General features: G+C 33.5%; 2 protein-coding genes across 3 annotated transcripts in view; one reads left to right on the forward strand and one right to left on the reverse strand.

Annotated features, from left to right (window-relative positions):
- LOC125062570 (adenylate cyclase type 6) overlaps positions 1 to 5,950 on the forward strand; it is a 144,432-nt gene extending 138,482 nt beyond the window's left edge. For both annotated transcript variants that reach the window (XM_047668575.1, XM_047668574.1), the window contains exon 30: positions 157 to 5,950. In XM_047668575.1, coding sequence (XP_047524531.1) covers positions 157 to 557 — 401 coding nt within the window. In that variant the 3' untranslated portion in view covers positions 558 to 5,950. The remainder of the gene's footprint in view (positions 1 to 156) is intronic.
- A 1,551-nt stretch (positions 5,951 to 7,501) lies between these two features.
- Positions 7,502 to 26,242, reverse strand: part of LOC125062388 (Krueppel-like factor luna) — a 73,850-nt gene continuing 55,109 nt past the window's right edge. Inside the window, exons 2-4 of the mRNA XM_047668279.1 lie at positions 16,740 to 16,953; positions 13,783 to 13,947; positions 7,502 to 12,825 (exon numbers count right to left, since the gene is read on the reverse strand). Coding sequence (XP_047524235.1) covers positions 12,650 to 12,825; positions 13,783 to 13,947; positions 16,740 to 16,953 — 555 coding nt within the window. The 3' untranslated portion in view covers positions 7,502 to 12,649. The remainder of the gene's footprint in view (positions 12,826 to 13,782; positions 13,948 to 16,739; positions 16,954 to 26,242) is intronic.

Raw genomic sequence — 26,242 nt, forward strand, 5'->3', positions numbered from 1 at the left:
ATTTTTGCGGACGATTATATCAAATTGGCAATAAAATAACTAGGCAATTAAACCGATAAATTTTCAAGTGTTACTAAAATAGATACGTAGTTGCTAGTGGGAACAAGAGTTGTGGTTTAGGAAACGAATAATAATGTAATTTATTCCGAATTTCAGAAGAACAAAACGACGCGAGTAGCCCAAAGATCTCAAATGAAAATAAATCGTGTGACAGCCTCGCCGGTGCCGTTCGTGCAAGAGTTATGAGACACATACAGCGACCTCTTTCACTTACTGATAACCCTGGATTACCTGCTTTTATCAATCTCCTACAATCAAAAGCCTACTCCACTGACCTCGGCGCAGCAACGTATTTTGCAGATCAACCAGCTAACACATCCCTAACGGAAATTCAGACATCGAAGGACGAAGATTGGATAAGTCTTGATATAGAGGAATTGGGTTCAAGAGTCCCAAAACGGGCGTCAAGTCTTGCTGATTTCTTTTTTAAGAGGAAACAAGACAAACAAAACTTTTCATCAGTCAATATTATAGAAAATCCCATGAACGCAGTCTAAATTAATCCCACTAAAAAGAAATGTAATATTAACGAGATATAAACCTATATTTTGTCGATACTATATTTCTTTTAAGCTCAATCAATTATTACGTAAAGAATATTAAAATCAATGTGAGGAAGCCAGCCTAAGATTTGAGTACCCACTCTTTTCTTAGCTTGATACATTAGGCTATGACAAGACTGAATGTAATGACCATGAACTTCACAAAGTGAAAAGCATTGTAAGTTCATTCTAAACAATGAACGAATTTATTTATTTAAGTATACGCCGTTGTGTGCATTGGTACTATACCAAAACCTGTCTATAGGAAATGGAATTTCCGACTTGACGGACTATATATGACGATAATACGTATTTTAGGAAAATGTTTACATGAACAAAAATCGGGATTGCATTCAACGCGGGGTAAAACGCTTAAAATTAAATGAGGCCATAGGTATTGTCAATTGAATAAAGGGAGATTAATCTTCAGGGGTTAGGAGGTATTTACAGATTGGGTGTTGCTGGTATGGCGATTGAGGTGACGAATTTTTCATAGTTTGGCGTAAGTCATTCAATGCACGGCAACTTGATTGTATTTATAACACATTTCAATATTTCGCTTTTGAACGTTACATGAACAAAGAAGACAACGTAGTAATGAAACTCTCAACTACAATTTCTTAATAATTATTATCTCTATATAAATGTTCTAGATATAATTAGAAGACCCATCAAAATCCATTTAATGTCATTTTTATTGAACTATGGTCGCATTACCGATATAGTAATGTTACTGTTCGTGATTTCGATCTTAAAAATGTATGATTTTATATATTTAAAATTTGCTCTTATTCCAAGCATTAGTTGCTGTGATAATTCTATTAGTTTTAACCTTTATCTCTCACATATACCTTGGTATAAGATTCAGTGTCAACTTTAAATGCGAACTCTTCATTTTGTCAAATAATTATCCGTTTTTGACAGGTAGTTATAGTAATACTAAATCTTAGAACAAGAAAGAAAGCATGGAAATCACGCTAATTTATAATTATGTCCGTTGTTTTTTTGCATAATTAGGTAGTTCTTTTTTCGCGATTTTCTAATTATTTACACAAGAAATGTGAGAAACTGTTCTAGCATTTTTTTTCTAAATCGTTTAATGACAACCTTCACAAGACATAGAGGTTTTAACTTATAGATATGTGTTAGTCGCATTAATATGAATTAGGGTAATCGATCAAACAAAATGTATTCATTGAATTTATTTTTTAATATAAAGTTTTCCATAGTTAATTTACTAATATTATTTTTTTTATAATTAATGTTCCTCAAAATATCCTTGGTTTATTTATTGTTTTAATTTATTAGGCATGATTTAACTAAGTTTACTGAAAGATTTTTTTATTTCAATATTAGATTTTTGACATCTATGGATGAGATTCAGGAATGAGATGTAGCGCGAAATGCAACTTCCATAGGTATGTCAAAATCCAATAATTTTTTGGCGTACGGAAGCTTCTTTTCTGAATCTTACCCTTAGATCATACAAATATTAATCATACAATAAACCGAAGTAGACACCAAACAAAATAAATGTAACAACAATTTTAGATTTTATTTATTGCAATAACATCAACAATTATATATACTACCGAAGATTTTTGTTTCTTTATTTCTTTGTTTGAAACATTAAAAATTCATCATCCAATAACATTAGACAGAGGAAGAATGATTTATCATTGTAGTCAAAATTTTCCTTATTATTATATTTTTTGCTAACCACAACAGATTTCAGATTAACGGGACTAAATAAAGTTATCTCTTTAACTGGCCGACCGATACATTTGATTTTTTAATTAATTCATGAGTCTCATTTAACCACATAAGTCATATACCATTTAGACAAATAGCTGGGTCTCTTACGGTTTCCATGCTTTAGTTTTTGTTTTTAAACTTAAACTTTGATTAGACGTTTTCAGTCATGGAATAACTAAGATGTTGTCTCGTTCGCGTTTTTCTTTGCGTTTCAGCTGTCACATGAGATTGTTTATTTGATTTTACGCTATTGTCCAATACTCATGTCGCAGCTTCTGAAATAAATATCCCTATTGCGTCTAATTGAATCCCTTAGCTAGCTTATCCATGCGTTAGTAAAAATACTTTAGGTAAATTAATAACAAAGTTGCAAAAGAAACGAGTAATCTCAGCGTAGTTTTAATAAATGTTTTATTCTAATCTTCATATAGGAACTTAATTCGTATATTTTTACCATTATAATTGTGAATTTCGAACAATTCTGTTAATTATATAAGTTTTGCAATTGGTCTAATTAATTTTAATACGCGCCTCAATTGACTCCGATAGTAAATTTATATGTTATACGTAATTGTATCTTAAGTCTATTTATTAATGTGTTTTATTATTCAAGTGTTAGGTATAATTATAAAACTATTCTATTTTCGTGTAAACGTAATGTACGCATTTATCTACTTTCACCCTAGTATTTTTCGATGTTTTTTACAAAATGCTTATTTTTACTAGTGCCAACACTATGTATCCCTTACAGTATTAGTGTAAGTATTTAAAATAACTGATGTTAGGTTAGAAATGTTACTGTAGATTTGTGTCTAAATGTATTACCATAAGCCCCATAATCACTTTATACATTTTCTGATGGCTAAGTTCGACATTGCGTTCATTTTGCGATTATTTTTTATTGTTGTACGTTTATTTAAGAATGTTGATTTTCCAATATATGCCAACTAAAGACAATTTTCAGACTGTTTCTTTTAGCTTAGTTGATAACGCATTATAACCTAGGTACAGAGTTCAGGATATAATGCCGATTAGGTTTATTATTGCTTAAACTGCGAAACCTTCCCACACAAACTCGCAATATCTGCCCCGGTACTCTATACTATCAGTAGTTCCAGCGATCTTGACGTCTAAATTGAATATACCTATGCACCACGCAAAGTAACGCCATCTAGGCCATCTTCGATACAATTCTTTCGGCATCGTTATCGCTATTGGGAGTTAAGAAGACCGGGCGCTCTTTAATTATACAGAAAAACTGTATAATGATTGTAAAAGATTATGGCGCATATGGCAATATATGAGAGTGATAGGATTTCTTGACCGCTCGTAAAAAACATTTTTTGCCATTTGTATTAACTTAATAGTAGCCAAAGAACAGTAAAGCTTTGCTTAATTATTGTGTACGGTGTTGATTGTACTAAGTATCTATAAACCATATATAAATGTGTACACCAAATTAAAGCCTCGAAAAGTTTAATTTGCTCAAGAGAAATATAAATTCCAATGTTTGGTTATAAGTATAACAATATTTGATAGCCACTTGTAGGCTTTTTTGCATCTCAGTGATCTAATATATATTTGTGTCTAGCGAATATTTAAAAACATTCGATTTTACTTACTCAATGTATAAGGTTTCTTTTATTTGCGGTAATAACGATTTGACGTTCGTATATTTTTGTCGCACCCAACTAGCTTTATAGGCCGTTCAATTAAAAGCCTAGCCTCTTAGCCTAGCCCCTTAACTAAACAGCGCCGTTTAACTAGCGGCCTGAAACATATTCAGCCAGTTGATCAAACAGCTAGGCAAATTACATGGATCGATGACGTTTTATTACTTGCCTAGCCTGTTGACTGTTAATTTAAATTTAGTTCCACTAAATGCCAGTCTCTAACTCGAAACGAAACTTTTCAAACGGACGTATATAATATGGCGTCGGCAAACCACAACTTTGATAGTGTTTTCCAAAGTTTAATGAAAACAATTACAATTACAATAGAAGAGTGTAGTAACAATAATAATGTGAATTTAGCTTTTAACTTTCAAGCAATTTAATTTTTTGTCAGATCTTTCATCTTTCTTATTTCTGCCAGCCAACTTATTAATTGTTGTTACATACGCTATCTATGGCTGAATATCTTTCAGGCCGCTAATTATACGGCACTGTTTCGGTAAAAGGCTACGCGACATAACTATAATTTATCGAAAAGTATTCATTTGGCCTACAGCTCGTAGATACTCAATGTTAAGATGTAAGTGCATATATTTGTATATTAGGGACTTTATGACCAATTAATTTACTCTATGCTTAATGTATTGATAGTCTAAACTTTAAATTTTGGATGTTTTATAGTGTTCTTGGCTAATAAGAATTAGCGAATATTTATCGTATATGAAATTAGACGAGGTGTATTCCTTTTAAAATTAGAATTGTTCTTCAATTCGATATACGAATTTTGGAAACTACTAGCTATTAGGAATTCGCTTATATATTTTGTTAGCACCAGTTATTGTTTGTGTTATTTTGAATATGGAATACTGTTTCTATCGTTGAAATATAATATATAATCTGCAAAATGCTACAAGTCTCAAGTATGTCATATATGAAATTGGTAATCTAATTTCTAATTCCTAAAAGGCCGGCAACGCACTGGCGAGCACTCTGGCATTGAGAGTGTCCATGGTATCACTTCACATCAGGACCTGACCATTTGCCCTGTTCTATATTTTTTATTATTATTTTACAATTACAAATAAATCTCCAGCTAACATCGCATCTTATTTTTTCTTATTATCTTCTTCCTCTCGTATGATCTTATTTATAATTATTATATTCGTTTTGTAGACGTATTTTTTTTTCAATTATTATTTTTATCACATAACAACTAAAATCGGTTCACAAGATGTATAATCTAGTATAATTATTGTTGTATGCATAAGTAAGAATGAAGCTTTGCAGAACTACGATTGAAACAGTATTTTATGTATTAACTTAAATTTTACGTACTTATTAGATGTATAGAGTAATCAAAGATGGATATTATGATACAAGTAGAAATTGTTTATGTTACACACTTTGAATGTTTCGATGTGGTTACATTTAAGCAACATTATTTTTAATTGATTTTATATAAAAGCTTTATAGCACTACGCTTTGCTATAGGCTTTCTTTAAGTACTGCATAAATTCATTTTCTATAAATTACCTACGTTCAAATTTGTATCTTATAATAACATTATTATCTGTAGACGAGTCCGCCTGTAAACTTATGATTCGCAAAGCATTAGACCAATAACAAAAGGCGAATTCTGTCGCACTGGTATGTTCCATAATTGTACGTACAATTTTAATTATGAAGGACTATAGTTAAATGTCAAACGCAGCGTAAGTGAACAAACAAATGCTGAACGCCTCATCCCAAAGAATGTTTTGTCATGTTATTTTCAAAGTGCAATTCAATAGCCATTTGAGCGTAACGTTTACAGGTGTATTCAAAAATTTGTATAATTTAATCTTAATATATATCAATTACGTGTCACGTTGTTTGTCCGCTATGGACTCCTAAACTACCGAACCGATATCAATCAAATTTGCACAACGTGTGTAGTTTGATCCAACTTAAAAGATAGGATAGCTTACATCTCAATTTATACCCGCAATATTATTTTATTGCAAAATATTTGTTTATTTTTTTATTTAGTTGATAGTCACAATTCTAACAGATGGCGCTGTGTTGAAAGTACCAACGATTCACATATGCTACAATTTGGCATAACCACCAAAAAAGCATGACTGGCGTTCTCCTACCGTTCCCCTTAAATAGTTTGCTGTTTACTATGTAATATAACAAAAACCTTAGCCACAGCAACGCTTGGCCGGTCTGCTAGTATAATTATAATTTGTTTTAAGCGCACATTGATGACAAACATTTGCAGAAAAGCTTTGTTTTATACTTAAAGATTTTATATCGTACTTTTGTTCACATTAGGACGAAAAAATTACTCCAAATTTATATTTGCCAATCCTCAAATCAAGGGCCTGCAACAAAAACTGCGCCTACTCTGTAACTCTCCTTAGCGACAACTATTTCGATCCCGACTTGTAATATTTTGTACCTCGATTCTAAGTGTGCCCAACTACGCTACGGATAATGAATGAACTAAATCTATTTAACAGAAACGTTGGAACAGTGTACTAATAGCTTTTGAAGTGCGCAAAAATGTAACCATTTTGAAACATTGTATGGTTATGTATGCAGTATGACTGTTTATATATACGCCTTGAAGTCTCAATTAGTAGCTGCTTACGCATTATTTTATTTCATTAATTCGTGTTTACATAAATGTAATAGAATGTATAAGATTCTATGTAATTGATGTCTTTAATAAATGGTGTTCGTGCGACGTTTATTTTTAAATGATCCTCTCGGAATACTGATTAAGTCATGGACAGATGCAGTGTCTTGAACCTGTAGCTACACCTACAATCTGCGGATACAAAGACTACAATTATTTCGCTCTAACGACCTTTTGGTCGGAGCGTAAGCATAACACTGGTCCACAGTGGTTACGTCCAATCCTGGGGTTTAGTAAATCATAGAAAAATGACTGTCTAGTTTTTGGTTGCATCTATGACTAATAGAAGGAGGGGATGCTAGCGCCCCTTACTCTGTAACTCTTAAATAATGAAACCAACAACGAAGTTAATCATTATATGCCGCCGACCCTTCACAATAATTGGAAACACGACAGCGAATTGTGTCAAGTTACCTAACGCTATGCATAGATGGCGCATTTTTTGAAGAAAGTTATCTCAAAGCAAGAGTTTATGATACCCCTCGTTCGAATTTTGAGCAGTTGAAGACGAAAATAACGACATAATTGAGTGCCTTATCAGTTGACGTCCTACGTTGCAAATTCACTAGAATTTGTAGAGTGCATTCACCGTGATGGAAGACATCTTGACGGTGTAATATTCCGTACATAAAATCCACAATTATAATTTACTGCAATTATAATATCACAAAGACAATTTTTTTTATATAAATATTTAAAGTTTAAATTTTTTTATATATTTTTATTTTGGTGAACAATTATGAATAGCTGAATTGAATTTGTGTGATTAAGGGTGAAATAAAAAACAATTGAACCACATATAAGAAAAATTTATGAATATAAAATAGGTACAGTAACTACTTACTCGCGCAGTGGCGGTCTTACAAATACGCTATATACTTACCTTTAGTATATAATACGAACAAATAACTTATTACATACGAATTTACATACCAATATATACCATCGTTATATATGTTATTTACAAGTTACACATTTAAGATACAGTGGGCCTAGTATTAGTTGCTATCGAATGAACGTTTTTACCGACACGATAATCACGTTATTAACAGTTGTATACTTTATACTGTTCATATCTAGAAATAGTTAGACCATTACAATCAACTGTTTGCATTATATATCAGAGTAAATGGTTGATTTGGCGCCTATAATTGTTTCACAAGAGTTTTCGTACAAATATTTTACGCAGATGTTGGGTTTTAATTGCCAAACTTGCCTGTTAGGTGTTAAGTTTTCGATAGTCGCTGTTATTTCATTCGATTTCAAATCGTACTAGACCATATGATGTAACCAACAGTTCACAAAGAGTTTCAGAATGGCGATGTTCAAACGCGATATTATAATTTTCATGTTAAAACCCTCGTAAATGCCGTAGGTTGTAAAACTATCAGATTTAAAAACGTACTGTTCAGATAGTAGTAGCTCCATGGGCGCCAAGCATTGGGGCCGTCAATATATCGAAATGAATAATTTAAATTTCGCCTCAGAACATCTCCGTATACGTAGTCTTCAAACAATGCTCCTAGTTCGCCACAACCATTTAATTGAGTGACTCGAAAATCAACAAAGAACATTACATGAAGACAGTATGAATAAAAAATCTCTTAAAACTCTTATATTAGACAGAATGTTACCAAGACATGTGGCTAGCTAAATTAGCTTAAAAGATGCTAATTGCAAAAGCAGTTTCGTCGTGTATTCGTATTGAGTAGAAAGGAGAAGTTGAGTACGTGCTACCATTATTTTCGATCCACAAACACATCAGACAGGTATTTTTAATATTCTGTTACAGTTAAACTTTGTATAATCGTTCGACGATTTATTATTATATAGCTTGCCACAAGTGTCTATGGTTTTAAAGTTTCGAAGAAATTACAATATACCTTGTTCTCTTAACTAGGTACAACAATTTTACAGTTACATATGGGTATATAAAATTTAATGAGATTAAATATATTAAACTACAGTTAAGTATAAAATTTGGTTGTGTAATTGTAAAACAAAAATCGACATTTTAATATATTCATTGCAACATACTTAACAATAATGGAGACATACCCAATGGACGTAAGATACTTATTATTTGATATAATTATTGATCAATAAAAATGTAAGTTTGTATTACTTTCTGGAACCAACACACTAAATTGATCTACCGAGACATTCTTAGAAAATTGTGATGGTTTGATGTTCTGGTCCTAGATCCTATCCATTGCGTAGTCTCCATTCTATAGATATATTCAAACAACAATAAAACAAGCTAATATTGCAAAGAAAGCGCACCATTTTAATAATTTAATTATTATGCATTACGAATGCTAGAACACATTAGCTACAAATCGCAGGTACCAGCAAGCGTTCCTTCTAACAAACTTCAACAATAACGAAATGCATACCTCACTGTACATTCTCGAACGAGAGGTCTCGCGAAGCGATAGTTTGACTTATCGACAAAACGCGTACTCGACTTTTCTCGGAAAAATATACAGCAGGTATTGAAGCAATTTTCTAAAGACATTGAGGAGTTAGGACCTTAGGAGGTTAGCACAGTAAGTATATTTTGCATTATACATAAACACAATGTAAATAGTTCTGTCGATCAGCGTTTTAGTTTACATAACAATGATATGTATCAACCCACCGAAGAAGCATTGGAATGTTATGTAGAAATGATAAATGACCGAAGACACGAATTAATTTTATAAATATACAAAAATAACCTCGAAACCTTGCTGAATCCGTCATTTAGGAATGGTATCTCCATTTTAACTTTCCAATTGTTTCTATTTATCGTGGGTTAAATAATTGGTAAAGTAAATTTGTATATGAACTGGTAAACTATACTAAACATTAATACAAATATCAGAAAATTATAAAAAAGTAAAGCTTATTTCCTATAGTAAAAATACTTTTTTAAATATCAATTGTGACGAAGCTTACATAGAAAAGATACGAAAAATCTCTCGCTTCAAAACCTTCAGTAGGTCCATACTTTTAACCTATCTAAAGTTGATTCAAAAACACACAGCCGCGTTATTTAATTACCAAAAATTTCCTATACTTTATGTATAAACCGTACAACGTCAATATTAAATTTTAGATACAGTATTATATATTTTTCTACTCGTGCTACGCGATCCAGACATACATAAATAAATAGCCTAATCACATCTAAGACAGTATAAGCATATTACACATACCCAAACACCAATTTCCCACATTCATTATAACTAACTATGAATCACATTTTATAAATCGTTTATAGATACTTAAAAAATTTCGTTCGATATATTTTCTTAATAAAAAAAAGTTTTGTAAACCTAACACCTACTGCCAACTATGACGTCACGATTAAGCTATCGTGCATTATCAATAAATTTTGGCAATCATTAGCAAAGGTTCTAGCGCAGATGACGTCACAGAGCGAGCAGTCAGAATTACCACTAAAACGTTAGTCTCAAAAAGAAATAATACATTTTATTTATTTAAAAATTTCCAAAACTTTAATATTAATTAATTTAAAGCGAAGTATTTAAGAGTATATATGTATAAGATTACGTTGTGTGAACGATATACGTAAGTCGAATGATAATTTGAATTTTGCCTTTCATTTTGTTGGTTGTGATAAATTAATTCCGGAACTTTTTATTATTGTCAATTCCAGGAAAATTTAAATATAAAACCCTGGTGTACCTGTTTACCGGGTGTAAATAATCCTCTTACGAAACCGATTTTATGCTTATAACATCCTACAGGATTTCATCGGAAGTTACAAAAAATATTTTTTATTTAGAGTTTATTTTATGAATTTAAACTTCGAACCATATCAGCATTAGATTTTCTATCTAATAACATTAGATTAGGATATTAGATTTAGACGGAATAAAAGAGATATTTTGTGTACAAAAAATACATAAGCAAATTTTGGCAGTACCATCCGATTATTGAGAGGAGGATTAAGATTGATGAGTTTAAAAAAGAAGTCCTAAATGATTGTCAAATTTATTACGCCACAAAATGTGAAAACTTTATTAATTATATTTCACTAGCTTCGATGCGCACACAAGCTGTGGTTCCTCAATATCGAAGTCCTAAGAAAAGGTCGCTGGATAGTTTGTGACAATTTTTGTGGATTTTTAATTAAATTCCGACATGAAATGAGAGGAAGACTGTTGTTGGCCCCGGATTTAAATCCTTGTTTTCAAGCAGCCGGTAATCACTCAGTACTTTGAAAAACGTTCACCCAACGGTAGAAATACTTAGTTGCTATGTACGGCAGTTATGAGCCAGTTGTTTCATGCTGAGTAGTCACCTAGAGATGTAAACTATTATATACAGTAGCATATAATGCATGTAAGAAACTGAAAAAATAATGATTTCAAGGGACATTACAAGTATTTGCTTAAAATACTTGCATAAATGGAATCAATGGAATTTTCGACTTTTGTAATGATTTGGTTATAGTGAGTTTATTCAGTGATTCAAAAAGTTTTTAATTTTTTTCTGGCACAGAATAAGACACGTATGACGTCCAAGAGTAGTGATGAGGCATCAACAGAAGAAGAATAAGTGAATACTCAGCATCATATATCAGAAAGAATACTAGCTACTTTGTGCATATATAAATGCGTGCAACAAACTAAAAATCTCTTTAACATAGGTTTACTTGAATTTTGTTATCAACAACAATGAATATATATTCGATACAGTCTGATTACATTTTATTAAATAATCAATATTAATTCTTATGAATGTCCTATAAATATTTAATACACTATCAACACCCTTACAGGCACCTCACATCAATGAAAAGTACACGCCTGTACAAATACTGTTACAATTGTCAAAAAGTAATAAGCAGTAAACTATTTAAAACTAAAGAATACAAAACGGAATGAGAAACTTTAATATGCAATATATTATTATCTTACAACTAAATAAACTTAAATACGCATAACATTTCCTATCAGGAATAGTACCCCAAGTGTGCAGCTGATGCGCCACTAAAGATAACCTGTTAAAGTCCAGAAACGGAGACATCGCTTGTAAAAGTCTTATCTCAGAGACATAAAAAATTCGTAAGATTTTTATTTAAGCTGAATATTATATAAGCGAATAACCTACACTTGGGGTTATTAAGATAATCAGGTAACGTGACGCACTTGCTAACTTAAAATTAATGTTGTGCAGGGCGCCGGCGTCGGTGGGATTATTTGCCGAACATCCCGATCCAATAAATAATATGTCACGTATCGAAATGCAAAAAACGCGTGAACGCACATCACTTGTAACAGAGCCATCTAACGGAGGTACATCTAAACATTAAACATTCAATTTAAACTAGAGAAATTTGTTAGTATGAAATATTTCAAATGCAGTGTTATATTTTATGCGTCCACGCGTTTTCTTAATGATGGCACAATTATCAATTCGGCTCTTTAACATTCATTATATAAAACATATTTTGTCAAATCGCATCCCCAAAGTTCAATAAAAATACTCGTATGAATTTTGATGTTTTTAAATCAATCGTCTATTTATACCTAGCTATCAAAGGTCTTAAACTAACATGCAGATCGAATGTTAACAAATTACTTGTATATTTTATTTAATGTTACCGACAAATTAATTTTGTCCTCTGTCAGTATATTTTATAATGGAACACACCGTCCATCGTTAAAGAGCCTTTTGACAAACTTATCAAGCTACATACAATCAAACAAACCAAAACAGAAGGCCGGAAGAGATTAAACTTTAATAAAACCTTAAAGTAAAGTTGACTCAGCTACGGTGTAGCGACGTTTCTTTGGCTTGCGATTTGTACGATCCAACCCAATACTTTATTTTGCAAACCCAGCCGTCAGGAGTGAGACCAGTTTCGGATGCCGCTTGCTTCTGCTGGTTCGCTTTTTGGGAGTGGATTTCTTCGCCTCGGGCTACGCGTGTCGCTTGGCGTGCAGCGCTAAATGGTCAGAGCGAGAGAAGCACCGCTCGCACTGGTGACAGCGGAAAGGTTTCGCGCCAGTGTGCTTGCGGTAATGCCTGGTCAGTTCATCTGAGCGTGCGAACCGCCACTCGCAACCTTCCCAGGAACACTTGTATGGCTTCTCGCCTGAAATTGTTAATACTGTTAATATACGTGTTCAATCTTTCCGTACATCTATATTTACTTATTTAAAGAGGAATGGAAAGAAGCATGGTGGGTGTAACACTGAGACATCGAAAGCGAGACATCGAGCAGAAGAGATCAGATTAACGACCAAAGTAGAAGACATTATAAAGAAAATAAGGCAGTTGAAATGGCGCTGGACTCGGCACATGACGAGAGATAGCAGGTTGAAATGGACAAAAATAATTACAGAATGGCAACCACGTGATGGAACAAGGAAAAGAGGAAGACCGAGCAAGAGATGGGCAGACGATATAAAAATAATAGGAGGCACAACTTGGACAAGAAGAGCTAATAACAGAAAAGAATGGAAACAGCTGGAAGAGGCCTACGTGTCACAGGACACGCTGACTACCCAAAACGGGTCGAGTGACGTATTAGATTAAGTTTTATTTATGTGTTAAAATTAAGTGTTTTTTTTATGTAACTTAAATAATTGTTATTACATTGTACTGGGTGTCAGCAATAAAGGCTAATGAAATGAAATATTTACTTACAAAAATCACTTCATTACAGGAAACTCTACAATCGACAAGAATTTATACCCAAAAAATTACAACACGAAATAAAGTAAGAAAAATAACTAGGAATAACAAGCAAAAGAATTTGAATAGAATTAATTTATAAAGATGAAAAGCTACAGGCGCTGTCAAACCTTTGAATTATAAATAATATTTCTGTCCAACTCATAGATGGTTTTAAAAGGAATAAAGGCACATGTTCTTTTTAAAAAACACCCATACTACTCACAGAGTAGAAATATATTATTGTTGGTCATCGCAAAAAGAGTCACAAAAGTTATCGTCAGTTATAAAAATAGACGGGACATAAAAAACTGTTATCCTGCTAAGTTGAAACCATCAAACGTCCTGCAGTTTATGATGTTACCAAGATATTTACCTGTATGCGTCCTTTTATGGGCCTTTAGATGCGAACTCTTTGTATAAACCTTGTCGCAAGCTGGAAACTCGCAGCGGTGAACGCGCCTGCGTGGATCGGTCCCATGAGCGTGGGAGTTGTGACGTGGGGGGTGCCTACGCGCAGGGGCAGGACTGGGAGGTTCTTCTGGAAGATCATATTGAAACGTCAAACATTTTATAATGCGTCAAGGAAAGAAAAACAATCTTAGATACCTTCCCTACTTAGAGCGCCTTGAATTCCCCTGCTCGCCCATGAATATTATAAATAACTAGCTGACCCGGCAAACGTCGTTTTGCCATGTATATTATTTCTAGGAAACATTTTTTTACTTCAATAAAAATAACTATCTACTATAATAAAAAATAGGGGTTGATCGTAGAGGGGTGAAAATTAGGGGTTGTATGTATTTTTATATGTTGTATCATAAAAATAATTTTACACAAAAATATATATATTTTTTGGGGTGGACACCCCTTGGTGTTTGAAAGATAGATAGTTGCCGTTTCTCAGACTTACTGAATATGCATAAAAAATTTCATAAGAATCGGTCGAGCCGTTTCGGAAGAGTATGGGAACGAACATTGTGACACGAGAATTGTATATATTATGTATATAGAGATAATATTACCGGGACGATCACGCGACAGGCGTAATACGAATGTCTAATATTTTATTTTATGGATCTTTTTAGTAATAATATAAAAGATGGAAAACAGTCCCTGGACACAATGGCAGGGGAGTAGATTAATAAAAAGAAAGTATTCCTGTAGGCTCCCGTAAGGCTACCGGCATAACACGTGTCCCTAGACGGCGGTTAGCACATAATACTAAGCGAACTTTGCAACTTTTGCCCCTGTTTCACAAAAACTTTCTGTCTGGAAAGTTTACATTGAAAATGTTGCCAAACTCTTATAATACCACAAAAAGTGAGAAATAAATGTAAAAACAAATACGAATCGATCTCGGGAGTTCTCCGTTTGCGCTCGCTTTTATCGTACACAATTAAATTTTAAGTACATATTTAGTTCAGATCTAAAAATGGGAGAAATCTAATCGTTTGTTATTGAATTAATATCTTATTGAATCATTTAAGAAGTTCATGTTGTACAGTTTGAACGAACTGTTATCGCATTATAGAATCTAAAACTAATTAATACAGCTATGGGAGCGTTCAAGTATTACGTAACGCAATTTTTGGAGATGATTGCCCCCCCCCCCCCATGTAACTCGCCGTAACGTTTTTCAGTACCCAAGTACAGTACTGTACCCAAGTATAGTAAAACGTTTCGTGACCACCTAGTGACTCTTTAGTTACTATTATGTGGTGTAATTCAATTTTTTTTTAACAATAACGCGTAATTCAATCCCCGCCCCGCATCGTAACGTTTTACAAAAGGACCCCCCCCGCCCCTCCCAAAATACGTTACGTAATACTTGAACGCTCCCTATGATTAGCTTGAACAGTGTTTTCTGTGGTTTCTTATTACTGGGGACGAAATGATCGTGGAACAGATCTGAGGCCCAGCTAAAAGGTTGTAGAGCCATTGGTTTTTATGGAATTAGCTTGACGCTTTTAACGTTGTATCCACGCTCTAATATAAATATACTAGCTGACCCGGCAAACGTTTCGCCATGTATATTATAGGTTCAAAGATACTTTATTTCTCAAAGAATTACATTCACTTAGCGAGAAAATTTAGAGTAAGTTAGTTATGTACATCGTGTTATGAAATTATTTGAAAATACACTATATAAAATATTATTTGTAGGAAACCTCTTTTTTAGTTCAATAAAATTAACTATCTACTATATTAAAAAAGGGGTTGATCGTAGAGGGGTGAAAATTAGGGGTGGTATGTATTTTTGTATGATGTATCATACAATAAAAACAAACAATTTTGTATAAAAAGTAAAAAAAAATATTTGGGGTTGACACGCCTTATAACTTAGGGGTTTGACATATAGATAGTAGCCGATTCTCAGACTTACTGAATATGCATGAAAAGTTTCATAAGAATCGGTCGAGCCGTTTCGGAGGAGTATGGGAACGAACATTATGACACGAGAATTTTATATATTAGATTTCCGAAGATGAGAAAGGGAGATTGAGAAGAAATGAGAACTAGCGCGAACAACACAACTGAGTCTCGTTTCTGTATCTTACCCCAAGTCAGCTGGTCTATACCGATAAAAGAAAGAAGACAATTTTTACAATTCTTTCATCATAATGCTTCATGTGAGGAATGATGCTATATTTTTGAAAAATATTATAAAAACTCCAGCCATAAACTAGGGACTAGACTAACTTATAATATAGGCGGTTAAGTTAGTTTCTACTTCATAGTTCATGATCACAACGACTAATTATCGGTTTAACTATATCGGCATTGACATCGGATATTGATAGCAAATTGTCTGTAACGAAGTGCCAGAGACTGGAGTAATACGTCAATCATTGTACTGTATCGGATTGTAATCGGCAAATATATTATTTAACCATAATAATATTAAACTAAATATTCGTAATCTGTTCAAAGCCAAAAATATTTTTTTCACGTAAGTAGTTTTTGTACACTTATGAAAGTTAGAGAAAACTTTATCTACAGTTATAGTCAGTTCTTAAATCCAGCGTAGAAGGGACGAGAAGAAGACTAGAAACTTTTAATCACCAAATTGTGATGATTAGTTACGGGATTATTAAATCTAAAATCGTGAGTTTTAATTCCAGCTACAGTTTCTTTCCATTTGGGCTCGTAACACTTATTCAAGAAAAGTTCAAAATCAAATGTGACACAAGACTGATCACCTACTTGCCTATTAAAGAAAAAATATCAAAGTGCAATCTGAGGCCAAGGCCTAAATAGGGTTTAAAACCACAGCATTATTATTATGACTAGTAAAACTTGGTACAAATAAAATATGCAAGCATGCCTTACCTCTCGGCTCGTCCGAGTCACTTAGAGGCTCTGTTTTGACTGCGGACACAGTGAAGAGCCCCGGAGAGATGGGTGATAAGGGGGAGGCTGGCGACGCCGACGGGGTCAGGGGAAGAGAGGTAGTCGAAACTCCCCAGTCTTCCGCGTCTTGGTAAAGAGCACCGCGCTTTCCCCGTGGCTCCTCGCGGAGGTAACGTTCCATTTCGTACATTGACTGAAACGTACAATCAATAATATAATCAAGTATTCAAACATTTATACAAAGAATGAAAATATTTTAACACCTTAATCTTAAAAGACGTAGTGTCTTTTGGAGTTAGTATTGTCTTTTATTGACATAACCTTTAAGCGGGCCATGACGGACCGCATGTTGCAGTCAAGACCGACTGCAACATGCGGTTTGCTCAGGAACTGCTCGAGCGGTCCGTGTATTGCGAATATGAATTTAGTATGGAAACTGCAGATCGCCGTACGGCGACTGCATATTGCATTCGGTCTTGACTGCAATATGGGGTCCGTCTATGGCCCGCTTTTTACATTTTAAGAAAAAACTATTTAACCGGATTATAGTTATCTATTATTTATATGTGTGTGTGACCAAGTGACCACGCACGCTGTAAAGCACGCGAAACGTCGGTTAAATTTAAAATTATGTTAAATAATTACAATAATACATAACTTTAATCCGGTTAAAAAGTTTTTTCTTAAAACTACAGGAGTTGTTTGTATGATTCAGAGTCTAGACTTAATGTTAAGTTATCAAAATCTAAATATCATTTATTCATGTTGAATTATGAACGTCAGTATGATTCCTATATGTCAAACTTTTTGTCTCATAGCGAAGTCTAGACTCGGAAGCCAAGGGTAAGAGTAATGGGTTATTTAGCCAATTAGATTATAAAAAATAATATCGCCATTGATTTAATAGAAAATGTTTGTTGTGCACAATGCTCGCATTATATTTAAAATACAGGCTTACGTTCTATATTATACATTCAACCATTTTGAAGTCATGTCCAATATTTACATAAAAAATAAAGCTCAGTTTATAAAGAATCGTCTTTTGGTAATTGAGGTTTATAGGGTTCAACGACCTAAGCCAAGGTTACAAGGTGTAGGGCATATTGTATCGAAACGTAACGGGACTTAAGACCTACGTTAGAACAGATCCTCTCCTCGTACGAATAAGGCTTAAATTTCCATAACAAGGACACGCGGTACTTAAATGAAAGTTTGTGATCAAGATGCTCGCTTCTTATTAATAAAATGTTCCTATAGTTGTATCAGTTGTATACAACTGATCAACAGAAGCTAGGTTTATGAAGATATTCTTTTAATATCTTTGAATTTATTTGTTCATCATTGAAGTTTGAAAAGAAGAAAAAATTAAGTAAGTCAAAAATTTTATGACCCAGGTCCAAAAATAAGCACACAAAAAATTACTTACTGTATTACTTTTCTTATTGTAATAGATATAACAATTATCACTTTATCAAACCTTTTTAACAACTTCAAAAAAGGAAGAAGTAATTGTTATCTGATGGAAGATGCCTGTTGTCGCAGCTCTCGTCATAATGATCTGACAGCATTTTGTTATTTTATGAGCATACTTAAAAGTTATAACGTTCCTTTTATAGATTTTTGGTTGAAAATATGTAGAATCGAATAGCGCAATGGAAAAGAAACGATACATTTTTGTATGGAAAAAAGAAGTGCTTCATGGCCGTATTGGAAAATAGACGGAAGCACGTTCGAATAGAATACGAATACAATTTGTAGGGAACAAATACTGAAGACCAGATGGCCAACGTAAATACAATACATATTTTTAGTGCATTTTGGAATTGATTGGACCTCTAAGGTATTTTCGATTAAAAATTGTGCTTAAATTTGGCTGTGTAGTCCTTGTAGTTAAATTTATATATCATCTACATGATACAATTGTTTTTGTTCATATGTTTTGTTACTTAGAAAAAGCAACTTACATTTGATATCATTTCGTGAACGCTAAAAACGTGAAGTGATGTACTTTAGTGTTTTCATAGTCATTTACTAAAACCACCAATTGATTAAGTTGATTACGTAGTAAACGTTTTCGACAGATATTTACGTACTAAAAATTAATTTTACAATCTAATTTATAAGTTAACTAGCGATTTGATGACCGATTTTGACAAATCGAAAAGCAATGACATTAACACATTTATTTTTTTTATCCAGACTTGACTACTTTCCAAATGTTAGCCTTAGGATATTCGGCGATATGTAAATAAATAATGTTATCAACTGGATAAATTTAATTCATATTTTAATGTTAGACGGATTAATATACCTAATATATAATTGTGCATTTGAGCCTGTCTTATATCACAATTACTATAGTACAATCATTTATCAACGATTATACTTTAATTTCACATCTTTAATAAAAATTTATCGTGTAATTTTTTACGTATTTAATTTATCCCCTAAAAATGCCTGTAAAAAGCACACATTGATGGCGTTCATAGAAAAAAGCTTTAAGATTAATATAATCGTATTAAAATGAGATCCAATCTCCAGCCGGTTTTTAATAATAATATATAGTCGATGTCACCGTTAATGCTGGTCGCATCGTTTCGGTCAGCGCACAACTAGTATGGGCTATATTCCCATAGGTGTTTATTGCGTTAGAAACCACATCTCCCATGCGTATGGCCATCCTACATAGCTTACATCTTCCGGCGCGTGAAAGCAGACTTTCGCATTTTCTCGCTTCCAAGAAAATACATCCGTACAAGATTTTTATAAATCTACAAGTATTACACACCACACTGACAAATTCTATGAGTATTTCTTGTTCTAATATCATTGCTATGTAATTTTCAACAGGATTTTAAATTTATATGTTGATAACTTTGACCTTGATATTTCAATAAAACACAGTATTAATGTTACTCCTGGGTTAGACACACATACAGACACTCAGTCCATACATGTTTTGTATTTAAATAATTTTATATGTTTTCGAACCGACAAATACGGTTAATCTTATATATTATGAACAGTCAGTTTCCAATATACATGCTGAAGCAGAGCACAGTATAGCTCAAAGCATATTAGCACAACTTACCCAAACATTGTCTTAATTAAAACTGAAATACTTAAGCCAATTTAAGTTTTAATTAGTGTTTCATTTAGTATTCATTAACAATTCGACAAGTCGTACCGCCACTGTTAGTTGTAACTAATGCAACGACAGCGGTAACGAGTCGTAGACCTTTAACGTATACGTCTCTTAACGATTACGGCTGGTTTTTAATTTAAAAACCCGTTAAGGTTTCTTGTATACCTAAAACAAACAGCTCTTATTTAGGCTCACCTATTCTGTCTGCATACAATCATATGAACGAATATACATACAATGAACAATGATCTCGATATATGAAAAGCTAAATTTGCTTGCTAAAGTCTAAAAGGAATATTGAAATGATTGCAGTGCATGGCGCTTATGCTAAATTTGGCCACTTTGTAAATACTGAACTTGTTAGAAGTGCTTGGAAATAGGTTACACATACAAAATGTATAATTATAATAATTTAAGAAAATTAAACCCAGTGTTTCTTCGCTTATTGTTTTCAGTTCAAGCGCGTTCTCATTGTTACAAGAATGCTTGAATACAAGCGAGCATGGTAACGATTTTACGTGAAACAACTTCTTTTAATCTTGTAATTGTGTGTGTGTGAGGTTAGGGAATAAAAGATAAGTACGGACCGTGAATGTCGTGTATTTGACATTGTGGATTATACATTTCTTTCTTATGGAGTTATATTTTGTATTTGTTATTTTTAATTTAGGTTCTTTTTTTATTAATTTAGGGTGTTTGGAAATTTTTGATCAACATTTATTTTTTTACTTTTGGAAACGCCTTCAAAATTTGAAGGCTTATTTAATAAGGTGTAATATTTGGTAATAGAAAAAAATATTTATGTGGTAATTTTTACCACAAATATTTTTTCCCTATTTTTTAGGATTTTTGGATTATCCTTCCAAAGGTTTGGTAGGATAATCCAAAAATCCTCCTAGCTAGTCAATATTTAATTTTACGCTATTTATTTGATGTTCTTTTTATAATTTTAGTCATTTGTTTATATTACATAAATAACTCATAATGTGTTACTGTGTGTGTTAAGCAGCAATCGTGATTCTTATTATAATAAAGACTTATATTTCTAAAAATCTCTATGTAATTGTTGCCAATGGAATATTATGAAAATCTCGGTACTAGTATAGGAAAAAACGAATACACTTTTCAAGATCATCATCATCAGCATATACAGCCCCTTGTGGGTCTTAGCCTCCTCAATTACACTTCGCCATCGCAATCTATCTAGTGCTTCCCGCGTCCAATTGCGAACCCCTATTGTTTCGAGGTCCTTGACAACTCCATCCCACCAACGCAGCCCGGTCTACCGGGTTTTCTTGCACCGGGTTGTGAGTTTAGTAAGGACCTTGGGGTTCTGTCGTTCGCCATTCGGTGCACATGTCCCAGCCACTTGAGCTTGTTGCACTTTATGAATTGGACGATGTTAGCGTCGTCTAGGATGTCATAAAGTTCTTCATTGTAGCGGATACACCAAACACACTTTTCAAGATAGTAATTATAAATTGTGAACGCTAAAACAGTAAATATTACTGTAGGTTAACCGAAAGTCTCGTGAGCTAATCCTGTGCCAGATGCAGAAAATCTTCCGCAGTCGCAATACCCGTCCACTCCTTAACATTACGAACCCAAGATTTTTTCCTTGTACTAACACGCTTTCCATCCACCCTGTTTACTCATTATAATTATATGAAAGAGGTGGTAGCGGTCATGGTGCAACACTTGGCCCAGGTACGTACGCAACTTTCTCTTGTTTCTGCATAAGTATTTTTTTGACATTTTCATTAAGAACTGTCTCGTGAGAGACCTTCTGAATTCAGCCTATACGAAGCATGCGACGATAACACCACATCTCAAATGCTTATCGCCGGCGGGTATCTTCTTTTATTGACCAAGTTTCACAGCCGTACAGAATAATTGGCCATATGTAACAAAGGAGAACGCGGACTCGTAAAAGGTAAGTGACTAAGGCATAAACCTTTCTTAATTTTCATAAAAGAAAGACCCTCTCAATTCGAGACCTTAATTCCTGATCAGTTCTCGTTTGTATCCCAAGTTCCCAAATACTTGTATTACCGCATTCTAACGTCTTTCCTACAGCTACAGGTACATTGGGGCTTAAAGAGTCGTTCCGATAACCTTCTTTATTGCATTGATAGTCAGATTGTCTCTTTCGCTAGTTTATGGACTCTATTAACAAGCATTTAAGGCTAATATTACGCAACATCCCAACCAGAAGTTGTTGAAGCTTTGGCAGTTCGATCGGAAATAGATTTAAAGCTTTGTGTATAGAACAAAAGCTCGAGTGTGAAAATGTTTGCGATTCGCGGCAAAGCAATTTTCGTTACGTCGCTTTGATGTCAAAGCGTTGATTGGTCTATTTCAGTTATACCGGCTTTTGCAAAACGCAGTTGGGAAATAGGTTTTTCAAATGTCAAAGGGATACAGTTATTTGGCGCATTTTTTTAAACAACAGAAATTATTGCAAGAAAAACATAGGCCTTTTCAGATGTTATAAGTAAAAAGTAAACACTTATAAGGTGCCTCTATACACGAAACCATACCGGACCTAATAAATAGGTTTAAAAGGCGACAAATCCTAAGTCTTAATAGACACGGTTGAAAGAGAGGAGCAGTCTCGATGGAGATTTTGCTCTGAACGCCTAACAGCTCTCAACACATCTGCTCAAGGTCTAGCTGACTGATTGCAAGATAAATACTTATAAAAAAAATAAGGTGCTTCTTCATTGCACGAAAATACGTAAAAAATGTCGCTTTTACATAAGAGTCCATTACCAGTCCATTTATAACCGATGATGATCTATTTAGACTTCAAAGCACGCGTGCTAATTTTCATATGAATGTGTTTATCCATAAATACCTTATATTTATATCAGGTATATCCCAACATAAGGAACATTTTATCAAATAGGTTTAGTATCTGAACCAACATAAGGTAGGTTCTTAACTATAAAAAGAACAGTCATGGACACACGGATACTTCCATGTCTGTCATATGGATGCCAAACCTGGATTTTTAATAAGACGTTAATAAAAAAGATTGGCGTATGCCAAAGGACTATGCAGCGCTATTATTATTATTATTATTATTATTATTCCTCAATTGAAACTAAAAGAAAGTAAAACACGAGGTGATACGAAGCCGTACAAAAATAAAAGACGTTGTTATATATACAAAAAGGCTAAAATGGAAATGGGCCGGTCACATTGGCCGCATTTGTGATGGCAGATGGGTCGAAAAGACCCTTACTTGGAAGGGCGCAGTGCGAAAAAGAAAGAGAGGATGCCCACCAAAGACTTGGGAAGATGAAAAAGAGATAGCGGGAAAAAACTGGAAAATTGTCGCAACAAATAGGGACAAATGGAAGAATCTGGAGGAGGCCTTCACTCCGTCGGAGCTCGAGTACTAGTGTATAACTTAAAAGACATGGACTTACTGTTGTTATAGTGTACTCGAATAAAGGCTATTTTTATTGAAGTTATACTTCTTTAGGCGCGTTATGAAAAATTGATGAGAGTGAAATTTTACGATACCGTGACACAAAATTAACAAAATGAAGTTGCCCACGGAAGATGCTACGGCATTGGATATAATTTAAACACAACATTCGAATAATAATAAGAATTTATGTTACACTTAATGTAAGAGAATAATAATAAATATTTATTTATTTAATTTTTCAAATGTGATATGAAACTGAACTTTATTGACTATAATGACTCCTTTTCCAGTTTTTGATTGTTTAATTGTAATTAATTATTTGCATGCAATCAAAAACTATTTTTAATAATGCCAAAGAAGTATAACTTCTTACGCGCGTACATAAGTACACGCACCCTTTTTTTTTTTATTTATCTGAAGTTAGTTATTTTTTTTAATTATTGACTTGTAGAAGAATTCTAAACAGCTCAGCTTGCCCATAGCCTTCTCTAACAATTTCAATATCTGTTAGAACATAATTTAAAGGAACGGAGTTGTTCAGATTTAAATGTTCATGCTTAGAGAACAACTTGTTTAAAATCGTTGGATAAAATGAATAACAAACCGCAAAATGAAGTGAGCGTCACTGTATGAAAGCCTACATGCAAGTCGACGATTTAACATAAGTTTGAATTATTCAAATGCAGTATAATTCCATTCCGCACTATCCCAGCCATTAACCTATTTCTGTTCCCGCCATACATTCGAGAGAAATGAATTAAGTACTACAAACTGATGTTCGCTATTACGTTATATTCCAACCGCTTTTGGATAAAGTCCTGGATTTTTGACATTTTCCTGATTCTTATAAAAAGCAGCAGTTTCTTTTCTCACGATAAAAGCTATGAGTTATGACATCTTCTGGTTTTTTACTTTCCTTTATATTTCTAATATGTTTGGCATATGGGTTTGATTGCCAGTTAGAATGCAGATTTAATTTGTATCTAATCTAATCTATTTTCGCTTCTGGTGTATTGTAGAATTATTATATATATTAAGTATGCTGTCCAAGCTCTCACATAGGTGAATCAGTTGTGTTTACTATCATAACAAGACGGAATTGTTACTACTAGTAACATATATGAATTGTGATCTGAAATGATTTTTTTTTTTTAAAAGACTATTCACACCAATTGTCCCATGCTAAGCTGGTGAAGCTTGTGTAATGGGTACTAGGCAACGGATATACATACATATTATAGATATACATACATATTATAGATAGATAGACATATAAATACATATTTAAACACCCAAGACCTAAGCACAACACCAAATGCTCGACACATGTATGTTTGTCTCAGCCGGGGATCGAACCCGGGACCCATGGATTCGCAGTCAGGGGTACTAACCACTAGACCAATGAGTCGACAATGTTTATATTTAGCCCCCAGATATACGATAAAATGTCTAAAGCAAGTGGTTTGCTGTAGCCTGTCTGTAGAGGACTGTCACGTGCACACCGCAATTGTTTTCTTACCCAAGCGTCTAATTTGATTTTATCGTGTTACTTGCATTAAGTAAATAACTAATCTATTTATTCTCATTTGTCCCTCCTTTCAGAAGAACACGAGCCAAGTCAAGCCACTTTGAAATCAAGTTTCCTTTAGTTTTCATAACTTATGAATCGAAGTATTTTTTGTCTCTGCGTATTTTTGTTTGCCTATGAATGCTTGTCGAATGAAATCCTGTATTTTGTTTTTTTTAAGTAACAATGTATCAGTGTGGCGATTAGCGGTTTGTAAATAAATAAATTCTCAATGAGAAGTGGTTATCAAGCGCACCTTGCAACCCGTTAAAGGAATACTGCACTAGACTGGACACTGGAACTGGTTCCGTGGTATGGTTTAATTAATAACTAGATTCGATTTTGTTTATCTTATTTATGTTTCAAGGCCGACTCAGCCTATCTCTATTGAGACTAGTCGTGTACACTGGATATATTATAGCGTGTGGGTACGAATGTATATTCACAAAAGCCATTATTCCATAACTCTCATACTACAATAGGACGGCTGTCCGATCGCTTCGAGACGTAGCAATAAAATTGTTGCTTGGAAAAATCGAACATATTTTTAGTTTTCGTTTCTACACTGGAATGAGGCGAAGAACATGTTTAATAATTGTGACGATACAAGTGCCAGCCCCTACTTGACGTCATTTGTATGATACGCTAAAATGTGTCCCAACCTGTGTATATAATAATAATAATAATATAACCTTTAAATTCCAAAAGTGTGATTTTGTTTATATGAACTTTAATATATTTTCACTCCAGTATATCTCGGAGTTCGGTGTGCCTCTTGGCAAAGGCCTCCTCTAACCATTTCCACTGTTCTCTATATTTTCCGACTCTACTCCAGTTTTAGTCTGCTGTTAGTTTCAGTTCGTCCTGCCATCTCTTGAACCTCTGTATATTACGAGTAATTAAATCGATTTAACATCCATACCAATTACTAGGATTACGTTAAATAGACATTATTTTCATATTCTACGGAAAGTTTCGCTATTTGAGCGCACAATAGGCTTTTATAAGCAAAGCAGGTTAAACTAACAAACTTGTACTTCAATAAGACAGTGCATTTAACAAACATTTGTTAAACAGCATTCAGAGTTTATTTAATTCTGCGCCTCTTTTCCATTTATCTTTTGTATATATTTGAGGGAACTTTTTAAAATACATATATTATTTGTAAAATTTATTACGAATACGTTATCTTTTACTAATACAGATACAAATGTATGAAGGAAATGTAATACAATTAAAATCATGGTGCAACGGGCGGCCTTATCGCTACTAAGCGATTTTTTCCAAACAACCCTATAGAAGAAATTATATATGTGATAATCTGCAAGATT

Source organism: Pieris napi, chromosome Z, assembly GCF_905475465.1.
Source record: "Pieris napi chromosome Z, ilPieNapi1.2, whole genome shotgun sequence".
Classification (NCBI taxonomy): domain Eukaryota; kingdom Metazoa; phylum Arthropoda; class Insecta; order Lepidoptera; family Pieridae; genus Pieris; species Pieris napi.